At 38.0% G+C, this 18,288-nt stretch overlaps 1 protein-coding gene across 4 annotated transcripts in view; it reads right to left on the reverse strand.

Annotated features, from left to right (window-relative positions):
* The window catches only part of THSD7B (thrombospondin type 1 domain containing 7B), a 1,008,953-nt gene that overhangs the window by 565,878 nt on the left and 424,787 nt on the right, over positions 1-18,288 (reverse strand). For all 4 annotated transcript variants that reach the window (XM_051849593.2, XM_051849594.2, XM_070071550.1 and 1 more), the window contains exon 6: positions 1,928-2,083. In XM_051849593.2, the coding sequence (XP_051705553.2) occupies positions 1,928-2,083 (156 nt within the window). The remainder of the gene's footprint in view (positions 1-1,927; positions 2,084-18,288) is intronic.

Genomic DNA, 18,288 nt, shown 5'->3' on the forward strand with positions numbered 1-18,288 from the left:
GCCAGATAAAAGCCAGTTTTATTTAGGTCTCCCAAGGAGGTGTAGGGGTCCAAGCACTTGTGCCATCCTCAGCTGTTTTTCCCAGGATATTGGCAGGAAGCTGGATTGGAAGTGTAGCAGCCGGGACACAAACCAGTGCCCATATGGGATGACGGCATTGCAGGCAGTGGCTTTACTGGCTATGCCACAGCACCAGCCCCCAGCATTGCTTCCACCTTCCTGTAGTGTCCTTGAGGAAGTCACCCACCATCTCCCATTCCCTGTTCCCAGTCAGTCTTGAATGTACCTCTGTGAACTTCAAGGATGTCCCATGCCACTGCTGCTAACTAGCTACTTAGTCTTCAGATCCCTCAGTCAGAGTGAATGAGGGATGAGCATGTGACACAAAGCAGCTAAAGTTCAATGCCACACTTTTCTTGGAACTATTGTGGAAGATATTTCTTTCTGCTCCACTGATTACCTAAAATGAAAATTCATGCTGCTCTTTACTCTATAAGGAGGACCTAAAAAGAATCCAATACACGGCAAACTAGAAATAAGAGAAGAGTTGCTAATTATGGAAGAAGAAAGAATGAGAGGCAGAGACTGAGACCACTTCTGCATCCACATCTTTGTATTTCTTGATACAGCCCTGCCTTCACTTCTTTGTTCAGCTATATGACCTAATAAAATCTATTTTTGCTTAAATCAGTATGAATAGATTTTTGTCACCTACAGCCAAACTTGTCCCAAATTACAGAAAGGCCACTTGGATTGTTATGGATTCTACAGCTTAAAAGCAGAAAAATGCCATACTCTAAGCAGGAAAAAAAATGATTAGCCATGGATACAGTAGCTAGGGAAGTCTTGGTTTGACTGGATGTGATGTTTTTAGCTGGGAACCTTAAACAATGAGGCAGACACTGATCATAAGACAAATGATCCTAAGAACATGTAACTCACCGTGGGCAGTCTCATGAGCAAACTACAAGGTCTGCTTATATGTTCATGGACCACAGGCTGCGAATTATGCCCATTAGTATTAAATGGAACTTATTTGTGTCCATTAACTGAAGAAGACTGGGACATTCTGGCTACATGTCAAATAAAGGAGTAGCATGACCCCCTCCAGGTTCCAGTGAGATTCAGATTCCTATAATCTGACTAAAGGCTGAAAACTAACTTCTTTTGGCACAAGACTAATCATATATCTCTTTTTTTGCATATATATGTGTGTGTATGTGTATGTGTGTATAATATATATAATTTTCCTTTGCAAGAAAATAATCGAACAAGCATAATCAAACTTCTGCAATGTACTTGGGTCTCACTTTTCTTGAGAAAGGGAATGCTTCCTCTTGCATTCCCATTTAAGGGAACAGAATATCAACAGAAACTATAAGGTCAATGAAAAAGGCAAGACATTGCCAAAAATGAACTTTTGAAGGTCAAAGATCTGCAAATTAAAGAAAATAAGACTAGAGAGACCTACAGAATTAAATAAGCACATAAACTTTCAACATCAAAAAGTAAACAAAACATGTAAAGCCCCTTGTAAAAATCTAAAATATACTACCAAATGTTAAATGTGGAAATCTAAAACCGACTAAACATATAACCAAAACAATTGGTTTCTGACAATTATAGATATTATATCCACTTTCCTCAGTATAATCACTATATACAAAATGTATCATTTCATATAGATTGAGAAACAGTCACTTCATCAATTGTGATTGCAAGCAGAAGGTCAATAAAGGGCAGATTCTGTGTTCTCTAGAAATGTCCCCAACTGCATCCTTTCACAACCAAACATTGTCAGGTTTGAGCTGATTATCTACATTTTTAAACAAATATTGTCTTTGGAAGGCTTAATCAGCTACTTAGCTGGCATAATAAATGCGTGGACACTGGAAGAGAATGAAGCACACACAAACAAGGCACTCACCTTTTCTCCCCTGAGGATTGTGGCAATTTTCGTGGATGCACAGGCCCCAGGCTGACCAGGAAGACACTATGCAGTCCGTAGAGCAAGGGATATTGCAGAGCTGAGAGACTGGAGGGGCAGGTCCCAAACATAATGTCTTTTCCACTGGTCTAGAGACTGAAGGACAAAAACATAACAGTCTGTGACATCCTCTGGCCATCCCTAGCATGCTCTTATCTTTATGTGTCTGCTTTGTTCACATTAGCCTTAGGGCTAAAAAGAGTAGATACAAACAAAATATTGTTCTCCAGTGCCTTTTGCTGAGCCTCACATTATGAGCATTTTGGGTGAGATAAGGCAGAGAAGACAGAGACAAAGGGCATGCACTTGAGAGTCTTGCTTCACAGAATATTCCCTGGGAATCCAAGGAGGACCGCAAATATCACAGATATGAATTTTCTATGGAGTTATGATTTTAACAAAATTAAATGGCTTGGTGAAGCTTCAAGATGAGTCTATCTTGACTATATAAATGACTTGGTTGCTGTGAAAAAATCAAAATCGAACCCCTAAGGTGAAGAATTTAGCATAACCAATCTACTGCTGTGATTCCCCTGAGGGGTGGAGATCCTGAAGACACAAGAAGAAAAATGGTTCTTAAAATAAGAAGAAAAATCAGGACCTGTAACTGCCAAACAGGCCCCCAGAAACCAGTTTTATTAGTAAAGCTGCCTAGAGATGCAAGATGTTTTATCCTTCTATTGGGGAAGGATAAAACTATGAACTTCCAAATCTTTCTGGTATGTACCTGCCCCCAGAAGAGGGCCAGAGCCAGGTCACTTCAGGATACAGCAACCATCTGTCCATCAATGGCACTTTCCCATTGTCCTCTGTATGCAAACCCTTTGTGGGTATCATGAGAATACAGACAAAGGAGAAGATAGGATTATGCTCCCTGCTAAACTGATGAAATAAATGATCTAGGTTAGCAATATCTGAGAATGACGCCCTAAAAAACAGCCAAAGGAATGACTAATTATACTTGCACTGAGTGACCCATGCTAAGAAGGTTTTTGAAGCAATCCAGTGTTTGTGAGCAGTTTAAGCTTAAATGGTTGTATTAGCTTGTACAGTTGTCTACGTATTTCCTAGATGTTATTTCCAACCAGGGGAGCAAATGGCAGAAACCAGTGTGAGAGTGTTAGGTAGTGAGTCATACCTTTACTTTGCTTCCTCATCCTTTCCCTGTGTCTAAGAGTCAAATCTGGAAGAGGTGACAATAAATCATAGCTCTGACCAGCAGAACTGCACATACAAACCAAAATAATAGCAAAACACAAGAAATACTGTCCTGAAAAATCTGCATTGCAAGGGGGGAAAAGTGTTCCTAATGAACAGTGAGGCAGCTTGAACTGCTTAGGAGGCGAAGGGAAAAAAGAGATTGCAAAGGAAAATAATGAAAATAGTTTGTTTGCAATTAATTTCTTTCACAGTTTACCAAAAGGATTTTGGAAATAAAAGGCAAGGGCGAAGCAAGATTGTGAATGTACATACGAAATATTGTCAATCAACTGGAAACATAGGAAAAGGAAAGCAGACTAGATATTAGGGAAAAGTGAAAGGAATCACTCAGGGAGACTGTGGAGAGGTAGTGATCAAAAGAATAGTATGCTGAAAATAGCAATGGGATGAGGAGACCACAACAGGGGGCATACCTATGAGCCTGATGGGCCACAGGCACAAAACAAACTGAGAGATGACAGTGTCAAGGATTTCTCACCCCAGGAGTGAGGAAACTAAAATACATGACACAATCATTCATTGAGAAAACAATGTACCTATTCTAAATCACAAAGCGTCCATTGGAATCAGTAACTCTGGGGTGGTGTTTGGTTTCACAGAGCTCTCAGTCTTAGCATAAAGGAGCATGTTTACACAGTTGATAGAGATCTTAGAAATTGAAAACTGCACAGCTGAATATCTTAAGGTGGAAGTGAGCTTGGGTCTCAAGTGCATGTCAGCATGATCTCAGAAATTCAAACTTGGGTTCCAAAAACTAAACCTTGGTATGATGGAACAGGAAGTAGGGCTCTGTTCCAGTTCTCCCTTGACAGACATCAATACTATGGTCCCAATTCCAGGTTGTCTCCAAGGTATAAACCCCAGGGTGGGACACATTCTGAAGTCCCTGTGTTCCACAAATGTGCAGCATATACAGTCAAAAATCTCTGAACTTAGAGGGCTGACTCACAACAAATCCTATGCTTCTTTGGCCTTTTGCTGCTTGTCTTTAAGAAGTACACCTGCTTTTTCTAACTTGTGCATGAGTGTGCTATCTCATTGGATTCAGACAAGTTGGTAACCCACCCACAAGGACCCTGCTCAGCACCATGTGTTAAAACTGCATTAAGTGCTGAAGCCATAATACTAAGAAAAACACATAAGGTCCCTGCCTTCATGGAACTCATTCCAATGTGAGTTGACACTAACAATGCAGCAGTCCATAAGCCCCAACAAGACTGGAAAACTGTACCACTTTCCCTCTTTCTTTTGCCACGACTGTTTCTTCCCAAGAAACATTAAGTGCCCACTGATCAATAATAACGATACCTCAGACTTCCCAACTCTAAGACCCAGAAGCCAGCTGCTACCACAATGTCTGCACTTGGGGTTGGGCCCTAGACTACAGCAACTCTTAGGCATATAACAGGTTCACATGAAATCTTATTTGAAGCCCCCGGATGTCTGTGCAAGCAAAGCTTCCAAATATCAGTGCAGGAAGAAAGACTATAGAGCATGCCCCAAATCCAGAACACTGTATCTACCCAGATATTGTATTTAGTGAGATTATTTTTGAAGAGTTACTGAGGATTGGGAGGTGGGGCCTTAGGGTTACATCTCAAGGAATTCCCTTTGATAAGTACTTAGCCGTTGGTTAGGTGACTTTTGAACATTAGAGCTAATGGCACTCCTAAGAAGAAAGGGGCATAGTTTGCTGCAAAAGAACAGGTGGGACTTCCCTGTGGACTACTAAGTGACAATATTATAGGACCAGGCTGAATTGAGACCATTAGTCACAGCAGTCACATCTGCCCAGTACACATTGCCTTGATGGACAGTGGATCTTAATCTGTACCAATAAATTCTTTCATTCCCTTGAGACGTGTCCAAGACTGTTCATTTAGGCACTGAATCAATGTACTTGAGTCAGCCTATCTCCATCACAGACCCGTGCCCCCACCACAGGGTGCATTTGCTCTAGAAATACATCATAAATAAGCCACAAAGCACTTAAAGCTTCAGAGCACTTCCAGAACAATCTGCCTGAGATGAGTGAACACATGGCGCTTCTATACCTATTGGCTTTTAGAGCTAGAAGGAGCGTTAGAGCTAACATAGCTTAATAGATAATTTTCACTGTAAAACTAAGCTTCAAGATTCGAGGTGATTTCTCCAATTCACTTAGCAAGTTCAGAGCAGAGCAAGATCCGAGCCTTGTTCCGGATGGCTAACTCACCTCTACCTGTCCTTGGCTTTCCTGCCAGAGAATGAAGTTACCCAAGAGGACAGATGACGTCATCTGTACCAAGCATATTTTGTTTATGAGTCACAGTGACCACAACTGGAGGTAGCCAGTGACAAGAGAATTCACAGGCACTCATGAATCTTGCAAGTTTAAACTAACTCAAAAAATCCAATTCGTTCTGCTCCTTCAGTGCTCCTGCAAAACTCTATCACTTACCTCCACTAAGGAAGAGGTCGTGAAACCAACGTGTGCTCCACTTCAAGTAGCTTCTACCTGCTTTGAATGTTTACCCAGGTTGCAATACAGTTCTCTCAGAGGTCGAGTAGGATGGGGACATTCTCCAGGCCACCTGTTGAACAGTTGGACTGTCTAATGCAGGCTACTCTTTACTGAACTCTCATTTCCCCTTGGCCCAGCTTCAGGTATGATTGCTCTGCTGACAATCACTGTTTTGCCATTCACATACACTGCTTTCTCTGAAGCTACTTCTTGAATTGCATCAATTCTCCTACTAACTCTGTCTTCTCTAAGGCAGTGAATCCTGCTCTACTCAACACGCCTGTTCAGTGTATGTTTGTCTTTGCCCCACTTTCTCCTTTGTGATCCCATCACCTTGAAGCCTTCCACCATTTCCTCCTGACCAGATAAATAATTATCCTAGATTATATAGTCTATTTATACCAGAGGCAGCAGTGCCATTCCCCATAGAGACTTCTCATGGACCTAAAGAGTTAAACCACAAAAATAACATACTTTGGACACACCTGGACCTTTACGTAGCATCATCTTTGTAAACACTAAAGAATACATTACATATATGCAAACACTCATTTCATGTTTGGAGTATTTTGGTGCCTAACCTGGAATTTTTCATTTGCAATCTGAAATTACTAAATTGATCTACCTTACAACAAATGTTGAAGCCTGCTGATGATTGCAAAGTTTCCTTCAATAATTAATTACTCCATGAACAGAACGGTAATCAGCACAAGGTGTGACACATTGGATAGGGTTATTTTTGATGTTTAAAAAGTATTCCTAATCCAAGAAGTGAACAAAGTCCATGGTTTTCCTAAAGAATAAGGTGATTTCAGAGGAGCATAGAAATGCAGTCAAAATGAATTGCAATTAAGAAGAAAAATGTTTGTTGTGATCATTAGCACTTGACTGTCATTTAAAGAAAAAGGAGTACCTTCACATTTTATTCTTTGAAATTAAATCAAACTCCAATCTAAACTCATTAAAATTAGCACAGGAATAAGTTAAGTTGCCAAAAAGTCAAAAATTGTATAGCATTTCACACCCCCCACTGAAGGCTACTTTGGAAGATCAGAATTACAAGGCTTTTAAACACTGAAACAGGAAATTAAAGTGAAATTACATAATAATATTTAGTTAATTATAATTAACAACCTCTCTAGTTTATAAATAATGAGTCACATTTGCTTAATATAAAAAGTTATTATAGGAGTCAGTTTTGCTCTCTTATATTTTTTAAATACATTGATTACCAGTACTGGAGCACAAAAAAATTATCTTGAACATAGTCAAAGATTCATGTTCAAGACAAAGAGTTTTAGAAATGTAAAAAAATAATAAATTTGGGGATACCCCAAATCTATATTATTTACATTTGTAGTAATCCTACACATAAACTGTTCTATCTTCAGTTGATTTTAAATAATATATTTGATTTCCAATATAACCCTGAACCCCACAAAGAAGTTAGAAAAAGAAGTTATACTAATTTCAATTTTCCAAATCAAATCCAGGCTCTGTAAAATGTGAAAGGAATTTCTTGCTCAAGGACTTACCACTCCCTTGTTTCACGGCATTGCCAATAAAACAGCAATTGCTGAAATTTAATTTAAAACTAATGAAAGAGCCAATGTAGGTAAAAAGGCTGCTTTCTAAGTGATTTTTGAGAAACAATATTGCCCCTGACATATTCATTTAGAAGTGGACTGACTTGCCAGAAACTCCATCCACCTACTGCTAAAGTAAAGGGGCCTCTTCCACAGACTGAAGTCAAGTGGTTGAAGGGGAAACATGAATAATGTTACAGTTTTAACTGTAAAGCTGTTTTCCTTCAAGAAGCATCATGCATTATTTCGATTGCCTTTTGCCACTGGGATTTGCAAAATAATGTATCATTCTCTTAACTTGGTGAATAGAATAAAAGCAAATTTGTCTTCTACTACTTAGAAGCAGCTTAAAGAATTAAATCGCATCTCATCCTATTATACCTAATAAAGCTTAATTTTAGCCACATTGTGACTCTCTTGGCAAAGTTCTATGTAACAATTTGGCAGGAGGATGCATGTGTATGTACAGTGGATTTAATATTGAAAAATAATTCCTGCAATTAGAAATAATTATGTGGAATTTGGCCACATTTCAAAAAGTTTTCCAAATTTCACATAGCCAATTAGAAAATTCCTACTGACTAGTTATTTTCCTAGGGCTAGAGTAACAACACTATAGACAAAGAATGAAAAAGAGTGTTCAGAATAAAAATGAAAGCAACATAAATGATGCATGAAATTTTAGAAACAACCGGAATCAATAGCCAACACTCACATAATTAAAGAACTATACTAGTGCAGAGCCCTAGGTTCATCTATCCCTCCCTCATATATTTTCTCCTCTTTCGTTCAGAGTTGCTTTCTGGTTATTTCTCAGCTTTTTAGCTAACAGCTAAAAGGGAGTGAGGGTGGGAGGAGGTAATGTGGAGAGGATAAAAAGGACCAGACCTGACCTACATGGCATCTTTTACACTTTAAAAGTTAAAAATACCATTATTGATGAGAGAGAAGAGAAAGGAGACAAGTGAGAGATGGGGAAGTGGTCAGGCCACGGGAGAGAGAAAAGGCAGTTAGGCAGGTAAAAGAACAGTTATCTCTAGAGACATCAATGGCAGAAATGTGCACTGTCAGGGAAGTGCAGCTTTTAAAAGGGTTTTAGTCTAGGAGTCCTCTTCAGACTCAGCACTTTGCAAGCTAGAATTCATTTTTTTCCCCTAGAAACAATGACAAGAGTTAAGTGAGAGCAAGCCTTCCCAGGGAATGACCAAAACATCTATTTAACTGATTGATGTTAGTAATAACTGCTAATACACACTGGTGACCTACTTGGTTCTAGGCACTGTTCTAAGGGCTTGAATGTAATTCCCATTTAATCATCACCACCACTCTTATGTAGGCATAATTATCATTTCCATTTTGTATTTGATAACTGAAGGCAAGTTATTTTTCTAAGATGGCAAGGCTAAAAAGTCAACTCAGATCCAGAGATCTCTTTTTATATATGTAAACAAAATAGAGTCCCATGAAGGTAAGCATAAGTCTTTTATTAAAAAAAAATATTTATTTATTTAAAGGTACAGAGACTGAGGGAGACCTTCCCTCCAAACGTCCAATTACTCCAAATGCTGGCAACAACTAAGGTTGGGTCAGACCACAAAGCAAGGAGCCTAAAATGCAATCTGTGTCTGCCCCAGGGGTGGCAGAGACCCAAGTACTTAAGAGTATGCATTAGCAGGAAGTTGGAATGGGAAGTGGAGCTGCAACTTGAATCCAGGCACTCCTATATAGGATTCAGTGTCCCAAGCAGAATCTATAAACTCCTCAACTAAATGCCTAGCCCTGACACAGGGCTGTCAATAGCCCACGTACTTACATGCTATACTATGACTTTGCATTTGTAACAAAATGATGAGGAAAAACAGCAAAGGTCCCGAAGGATGCTGGGCAAGAAATGGAAGAAGTACTGTGTTTAAACGTTTTTATACATAAAAACACTGTTGAGATAAGTAAGAAGAAACAGAGCTGTGTCCCCAGATTTCAGTACTTATAAAAATGGTCTGTTATCCCACCAAGGGATAACCAAGGAAAACAGATTTTACCTGTATTATTTTCAATAGTAGATGTCCTACCATGAAAACACTCAAATATTTTGATGATAACAAGAAGGAGAAATCCATATTCTCTAAAATAACATAGTCCTCCAAGAAGAACAGCACAAACTCCAAAGATTAAAGCTCTTTCTATGGGACAAAGACAAGGGTAGGGATTCATGGTGATTATTTTAGAGGACCAAGGAAGAACCAAATGTCTCTAAAGTAAATGTGCACACTGTCTGCCTATGAAAGGAAGGGAGAACAAAGGCCTCGCTAACCCTTGTCCTTGTTAGCACATGTTACTTCCAACCAGCAAATTGTTTTAGACTGAACAAGCTAACTCAGCTTCAAAGGAAGGCTCACGGTATTCATCAGGTCCCTAAACAATAACGGGAACAAGACCTTGAGGAAAAAAATGTCAATGCAGATTAATTATTTGGTGTGAGGAAGTGAACAATAAATTTTAGAAGTAAACAAAAATTATAAACTGCAACCCCTGCGTTTTAAATCTGAATGAAAATTCCTTCCTCGGAAGTTCATTAATTTATCTCAAGTTCAAATTTGTAGAGCTCGCCACTGTGTCAAGGTCAAGATTCTAAATTACAGCTTTACAAATTACAGATTATACTATTCTAAATTAGACAGCCCCCACTCTGTTCAAACCAATGGAATATAACAAAAATCTGAATCAGAAGCATTGGGTCAGAATAAGGAATGAGTACAAGAAGAATTTATAGTATATTGGGGCTGGCGCTATGACATAGCAGGTAAAGCTGCCATCCTCAGTGCCAGTATCTCATATGGGCACTGGTTTGAGTCCTGGCTGCTCCATTTCTGATCTAGCTCTCTGCTAATGCCTGGGAAAGCAGGAGATAGGCAAAGTCCTTGGGCACATATACCCATGTGGGAGACCCCGAGGAAGCTACTGACTCCTGGCTCCTGGCTTCAGATCAGTGCAGCTTTGGCCGTTGTGGCCAACTGGGGAATGAACCAGTGGATGGAAGACCCTCCCCCCGTCTCTCCTTCTCTCTGTGTGTAACTCTGACTTTCAAATAAATAATAAATAAATCTTTAAAAAAGAATTTATAGTATATAAAATGCTTATGATTTGTATGTTGGGGAGTCAAATTTCTGAAAACTACCTTAAGTATATTTTTGAAAACTAATTTCCAGAATATTATCCTTAAAACCCCATTTGACTAAGATCCTACCACTACCTGGGTGACTGGGCAAAGATCTTAGCACTTGAACTTTAATAAAATAAACAGATTATTCAGTGTTCTTCACCTTTGCTGCCTGATCTCCTCCTTAAGGAGTATTTATAAACATTTTCCTTAATTATCTTCTCTCCAAGCCATGACATTTTCATATTACAAATATACTACACACAAATATGTGTATGCTTTATATTTTTTTAAAAAGCACACAATTTTATTTCACCCTAAGAAATAGCCTTTTTTGTCCCTTGAGGGTGCTAAATCCCCATTGAGGATGCATGGATTAGAACAATGTTGAATATTTAGTAGGCTAAGCAATTTATGAGTATAGTTTAATTAGTAAAACTCTGAGGTTAAGTAATACTAGAATCTCCCATTACCAATATAACAAGTAAAGCTTAAAACAATCTGTTCAAATTGTTATAATGGGAGAGCCAGGAATTGAACCCAGGAAGTGTGATGCCATTTTTCTCTCTTTTTAACTGTTAGATATTTCTAGGTTACAGAACTGAAACACTTAGATTCAGCAAAGATTTCCATGGAAGTAGGCTAGAACTCTTTAAATTCGAGTGCATTGTTTCTCCATACCGATATTGTGCTTAGAATTGAATTCTATATGCTGGTATTTTCACTGAAATAAGAAGGAGATAGTACATTAACCAAATAAATATGCTATTTCTAATAATTTTTTTGCTTTAAAGATTTACTTATTGATTTGAAAGTCAGAGTTACAAGAGACAGACAGATCTTCCATCCACTGGTTCTCCCCAAATGGCCTCAACAGCATAAGCTGGCCAGGCCAGAGCAAGGAGCCAGGAGATTCTTTCAGTCTCACAGGGTCCCAAGTATTTTGGCCATCTTCTACTGCTTTTCCCAGACCAGTAGCAGAGAGCTGAACCAGAAGTGGAGCAGTGGGGACAGGAACTGTCACCCATGTGGGATGCTGGCATCGCAGCGGCAGCCTTACCACCATGCCACAATGCTGGTCCCTCTGGAGTAATTCTGATACATGCAAAGAATAAGGATAATAAAACAACTGCTAGGCTATAGAATTTTATGAATTTTTTCTTTTGCATAAATAGCAACCTATTATAAAACTTGGTTTTGAAAATTTGCAGTCTTTAATTTTTCACATATACATATCAGAGAAAAATGGGTAATAATAGATAAATAATAAACATATCAATAAAGCAGAGAGGAGCCAGCATTGTGTTATAATGGGTTAAGCTGCTGCCTGCAAAGCTGGTATCCCACATGCGCACCGGTTCCATTTCTGGCAGCTCCACTTCTGATCCAGTTCCCTGTTAATGCAGCTAGGAAAGTAGTAGGGGATGGTTCAAGTTCTGGGGCCCCTGCACCCATGTAGGAGGCCTGGAAGAAGCTCCTGGCTTCAGCTTGGACCAGCCTCAGCTGTTGCAGCCATTTGGGGAGTGAACCAGTAGATAGATCTCCTCTCCTTTCTCCTCCTCTCCCCTTTAAAAAACTACAGTGACATTATTTTACATAAAAGATCCATGGGCATATCTATAGATTTGTAATCACAAATAAATATTAATTCTAAAGTTATTATTAACTATTTTCAAAAGATCAAATGGTTTAAATTTTTCCAAATATTAGATGTTTTAAGATATGGCTATACTAATCACTTTATCTTTTGGACACATATACTTTATAAATTGAGATAACTAACAAATATTGTTTTGTTCAAATCAATGATGTCAAAGACAAGACATGAGTATCACTGTTCATGTTTGGATTGGTGGAAATCTGAATGAATAGCAGACACGGATTTCCAGGCCTTTGGATGCTCAATGTCTTTACAGGGAAGAGCTCATCTTAGCACAAAAGTCAGGCAGCTTCCAGGGGCTCTCTGTGGTCATCACAGATACTGGTGACACACACCATCTGAAAATCATCAGCATTACCTATCCAGAACCACCATGGCTCCAATCTGACCCAACATAATGCAAGAACCTCATGGATTCCCATTAGAACCTCTCTTGCTTTCTGACATAATTCTTACACTGACAACAAAGACTGGATCACATGCTGCAGGTCAGAAGCCCATAACAAATTTGGCCTCTGAATTTCACATCGGCAACTAATTACGTGAGGTATCTTCCATCTATGATTATTTTATTATTTATGTGTAATTATTTTTAAAAAAACTGAGAGTTGAGTGGAGCAAGATGGCAGCTGGGTACGGGTGATCATCTCCCCACAGACATGAATCTGAACAGCCATTCGTGAACCAAGACTCCTTCAAAAGAGCTTCAGAGGCCAAATGAGAGACCACAGTGCCTGGCTTTATTAGAATAATCAGAAAAAATGCATTGAAGGAAGCACAGATGCTTCATATCTTTAGTATGAAAAATAAATAACAGAACAATTAGAGATAATATCACTATGATTATATTATATACAATATTATATATTATATGTTTATGTATTATATTATAATTGTTATGTTATTATAATTATATATTATTATATAATAATATTATAAATATTATATTATTATAAGTGGTATAAAACTTGTAAGATGGGACATCAAAAATTCAAAATGTAAGTAGAAATGGACTTTCAGTATATAATTCTTTATTAATATTTCTTATCTTTTTCTTTTCCTATATTTACAATCAGTCAAGTTGTTACCATTTCAAACTAGCTTGCTACAACCAGAAGATATTTTAAGTTCCATAGTAACCACAAAGAAATATATATAATATATGTGAAAATCAATAAACAATTAATCCAAAGACAATAATAGAGAAAATCATCTATGAAGAAAAATTTTAAGGGAGAGATAAAGGAGAAAAGGAACTACAATAAAACTAGGAAACAACTATCAAAACAGCAACAGTAAGTCCTTACCTGTCAGTAATTAAAAGTGACAGCAGTAAATTCTCCAGTTAAAAGTCATAGAGTGACCAAATGGATTAAAAACAAAATTTGATTATATGCTGCTTATAGGACACACCCTTTACCTCCAAGGACACATGCAGGCTTAAAGTGAAAGGATGGTATAAAGTATTTCATGCAAATGGAACTCAAAAGAAAGTAGGAGCAGCCATATGTATATAATATAAAATAGATTTTTAAATAAAGAAAACAAGAAAAAAAGGGAAGACCATTATATATGATACAGGCTTCAATCCACCAGGAGGAAATAATATCTGTAAATATATATCTGTAAATATATATGCATCCGGCCGGCGCCGCGGCTCACTAGGCTAATCCTCCGCCTTGCGGCACCAGGTCCCCGTAGGCGTGCCGGATTCTGTCCCGGTTGCCCCTCTTCCAGGCCAGCTCTCTGCTGTGGCCAGGGAGTGCAGTGGAGGATGGCCCAAGTGCTTGGGCCCTGCACCCCATGGGAGACCAGGAGAAGTACCTAGCTCCTGCCATCGGATCAGCGCGGTGCGCCGGCCGCAGGGCGCTGGCCGCGGTGGCCATTGGAGGGTGAACCAACCGCAAAGGAAGACCTTTCTCTCTGTCTCTCTCTCTCACTGTCCACTCTGCCTGTCAAAAAAAAAAAAAATTTAAAAATAGTAATAAATATATATGCATCCAACTTCCGTGCACCCAAATACAAGAAGCAAATGTCATTAGACCTAAATGGGGAAACAGGTTCCAATACAATTATAGAAGGGTAATTTAACTTCCTACTTTCCTTTTATTTTTTTCTTTTTTAAAGATTTATTTTAAAGAGTTACAGAAAAAGGGAGAGACAGATTGAGAAGGAAGGAGGGGAAGGTAGAGGCAGAGGGAGAGAGAGCGAGAGACAGAAAGACAGAGAGAGAATGAGAATCTTCCATCCCCTGGTTCACTCCCCAAATGGCTACAACATACAGTTCTGAACCAGGTAGAAGACAGAAGCAAGGAGCTTCACTGGATGTCCCACGTGGGTGTGGCAGGGACCCAAACATGTGGGACATTTTGCTTTTCCCAGGCCATTAGCAGGGAGCTGGAGCAGACGTGGATCAGCTGGAACACAAACTGTTGGCCATATGGGGTGCTAGCAACACAGGTAGTAGGATTAACCACTACATCATAATTCTGGCCCCAACATCTCAATTTCAGAAATGGTCAAATCCTCCAATAGTAAGTCAACAAAGAAACTGCAGTTAAACTGCACCCTAGACAAGCTGGAACTGTCAGATATCTATAGAAGATGCCATTCAACAACTGAGGAACGTACATTCTTCTCAGCAACGTACAGAGCATTCACATGAGGGGTAACAAAACAAGTTTCCACTAATTTTTAAAAACAGGAATCTTTTTGAGTATGTTTTCTGATGACAATACAATAAAACTAGAAATTGCTTGAACAAGAGTAACAGTGGGAAGTACAGAAATACATAGAAATTTAAAAACTTAATCATGCACAATTAACCGATCAAGGAAGAAATTAAGAAAGAAATATTAAAGTTTCTTAAAATTAATGAAAATAGAAACAAAACATACCAAATTCTATCAGATACAGCAAAGATAATATTAAGAATGAAGTTTATTATAATCAATATCTGCATAAAAAAAAGAAAGATACCAAGTAAGCAACTGACCACTTAACTCAAGAGAAAATGAGAAACAAATCAAGCCCAAAATTACTAGAAGGGAAGAAGTTACAAAATTTAGAGCAGCAGTAGATGAAATAGAGACTAGAAAAAAATAAAATTCAAGGAAACAGAGCTAGTTCACTGAAAAGATAAATACAAGTTGGCAAACCCTTAGACCAATAAAATAGTAGAGAAGTTTCAAGTGAATGGAATCCGAAATAAAAAGGAAAACAATGCAACTGACACTACAGAACCAAAAGGATTTTTACAGATTATTAAGAATAATTACATGGCAAGAAATTTGAAAACCAAGGGGAAAATGAATAAGTTCCAGGACAAATACACCTTACAAAGTTTTAAATCATGAAGAAACAGAAAATAAATAGATCAATAATGAGCAAGAAAATTGAATCAGTAATAAATAGTCTCCCATCCAAAAAAAAACAAAAACAAAAACAAAAAATGGCTAGGCTAGATGGCTCTACTTCTGAATTCTACTAAGCATTTACAGAAGAATTAATACCAGTTCCTTTAAATTTTTCCAAAAATTTGAAATTGCAGAAATAAAATAAAAAAATAAAATAAAAGTGAGAGTTCCTTCAAACTCCTTTTACCAGCAAGTAGTACCTTGATAACAAAACCAGACAAGGACACAACAAAAGATCAAGCTACAGTCCAATATCCTTGATGAATTCAGATGTAAAAATCCTCAACAAATTCTAGCAAACTAAATCAAACAGCATATTTTAAAAATTCATCACATTCAAGTGGCATTTTTCCTAGAAATAAAAGGATGTTTCTACAAGAGAATCAGTAAATTTAATATATCATGTCAATGGAATGAAGGATAAAAACCAAATAATCATCTCAATAGATTTAGAAATGACATTTTATAAAAATCTAACCTTAAGGATAAAAATTCTGACCAAATTAGACACAGAAAGAACATACATAACAAGACAAGAGCTAGTATTATATTGACAGGGGCAAAGTGGAAGGCTTTCTCTCTAAGATCTAGAACAAGAAAAGAATTTCCATTTCCAGCATTTTTATTCAACACAAGATTAGAAGTCTTAGGTGGAGCAATTAGACAGTGGAAAGAATTAAAGCCATCAAATTGTAAAAGAAGAAGTCATGTTGTTAGTTTTCAGTTGGCATTATCTTACAGGTACAAAACCCAAAGATCCCACCAAAAAAACTATTAGAACTAATAAATGAAATGAGCAAAGTTACAAGAAATAACATCAATGTATACAAATCAATAGCATTGTTACACATATATAGTCAATTATCTGGAAAAGAAATAAGAAAGTAATCCCAATTCCAAAAATTGCCAAGAAACTAAGTAATACATTTCAACAGAGATGAAAGATCTCCACAGTTAAAACCAAAAGTCATTTATGAAAGAAACAGTCAGGAAAGTGAAGAGGCAACTGACAGAATGGGAAAAAATATTTGCAAACTATGCAACAGATAAAGGATTAATAACCAGAATCTACAAAGAGATCAAGAAACTCCACAAAAACAAAACAAACAATCCACTTAAGAGATGGGCCAAGGACATCAATAGACATTTTTCAAAAGAGGAAATCCAAATGGCCAACAGACACATGAAAAAATGTTCAAGATCACTAGCAATCAGGGAAATGCAAATCAAAACCACATGAGGTTTCACCTCACCCCGGTTAGAATGGCTCACATACAGAAATCTACCAACAACAGATGCTGGCGAGCATGTGGGGAAAAAGGGACACTAACCCACTGTTGGTGGGAATGCAAACTGGTTAAGCCTCTATGGAAGTCAGTCTGGAGATTCCTCAGAAACCTGAATATAACCCTACCATACAACCCAGCCATCCCACTCCTTGGAATTTACCCAAAGGAAATTACATTGGCAAACAAACAAGCTGTCTGCACCTTAATGTTTACTTCAGCTCAATTCACAATAGCTAAGACCTGGAATCAACCTAAATGCCTATCAACAGTAGACTGGATAAAGAAATTATGGGACATGTACTCTATAGAATACTATACAGCAGTCAAAAACAATGAAATCCGGTCATTTGTAACAAAATGGTGGAATCTGGAAAACATCATGCTGAGTGAAATAAGCCCGTCCCAAAGGGACAAATATAATATGTTCTCCCTGATTGGTGACAACTAACTGAGCACCAAAAAGAAAACCTGTTGAAATGAAATGGACACTATGAGAAACGGTGATTTGATCAGCCCTTGTCCTGACTGTTGATGTACAATGTAATACTTTATCCCTTTTAGTATTTTTTTCTGTTTGTTCTACTTAATACTATTGGTTGAATTCTGTAATTAATACACAATTATTCTTAAGTGTTGAAACTTAAAAGAAAAGTGATCCCTGTTAAATATAAGAGTGGGAATAAGAGAGGGAGGAGATACACAATTTGGGACATGCTCAATCGGACTTGCCCCAAATGGTGGAGTTAGAAACGTGCCAGGGGATCCCAATACAATCCCATCAAGGTGGCATGTACCAATGCCATCTCACTAGTCCAAGTGATCAATTTCAGTTCACAATTGATCACACTGATATGTCTAAGAGTCAAAGGGATCACACAAACAAGACTAGTGTTTGCAAATACTAACTGATAGATTAGAAAAAGGAGAGAACAATCCAACATGGGTAGCGGGATACACAGAAGACTCATAGAATGGCAGATGTCCTAAATAGCACTCTGGCCTCAGAATCAGCCCTTAAGGCACTCCGATCTGGTTGAAAAGCCCATGAGAGTATTTCAGGCATGGAAAGCTAAGACACTCTGGCAAAAAAAAAAAAAAAAAAAACACCTAAATGAAAGATCTCCGTGAGTGAGATCCCAGCGGAAAGAACAGGTCATCAAAGAAGGAGGTACCTTTCTCTGAAGGGAGGAGAGAACTTCCACTTTGACTATGACCTTGTCCAAATATGATCAGAGTTGGTGAACTCAAAAGGCTTCCATAGCCTTGGCAAACCATGACAAGAGCCTAGGGTGATTACTGATGCCATAAACAAGAGTGTCAAATTGTTAAGTCAACAACAGGAGTACTGTGCACTTACTCCTCATGTAGGATCTCTGTCTTTAATGTGCTATCCAAGGTGAATTAATGCTATAACTAGTACTCAAACAGTATTTTTCACTTTGTGTTTATGTGTGGATGCAAATGGTTGA

This window comes from Oryctolagus cuniculus, chromosome 3 (assembly GCF_964237555.1).
Source record: "Oryctolagus cuniculus chromosome 3, mOryCun1.1, whole genome shotgun sequence".
NCBI lineage: Eukaryota > Metazoa > Chordata > Mammalia > Lagomorpha > Leporidae > Oryctolagus > Oryctolagus cuniculus.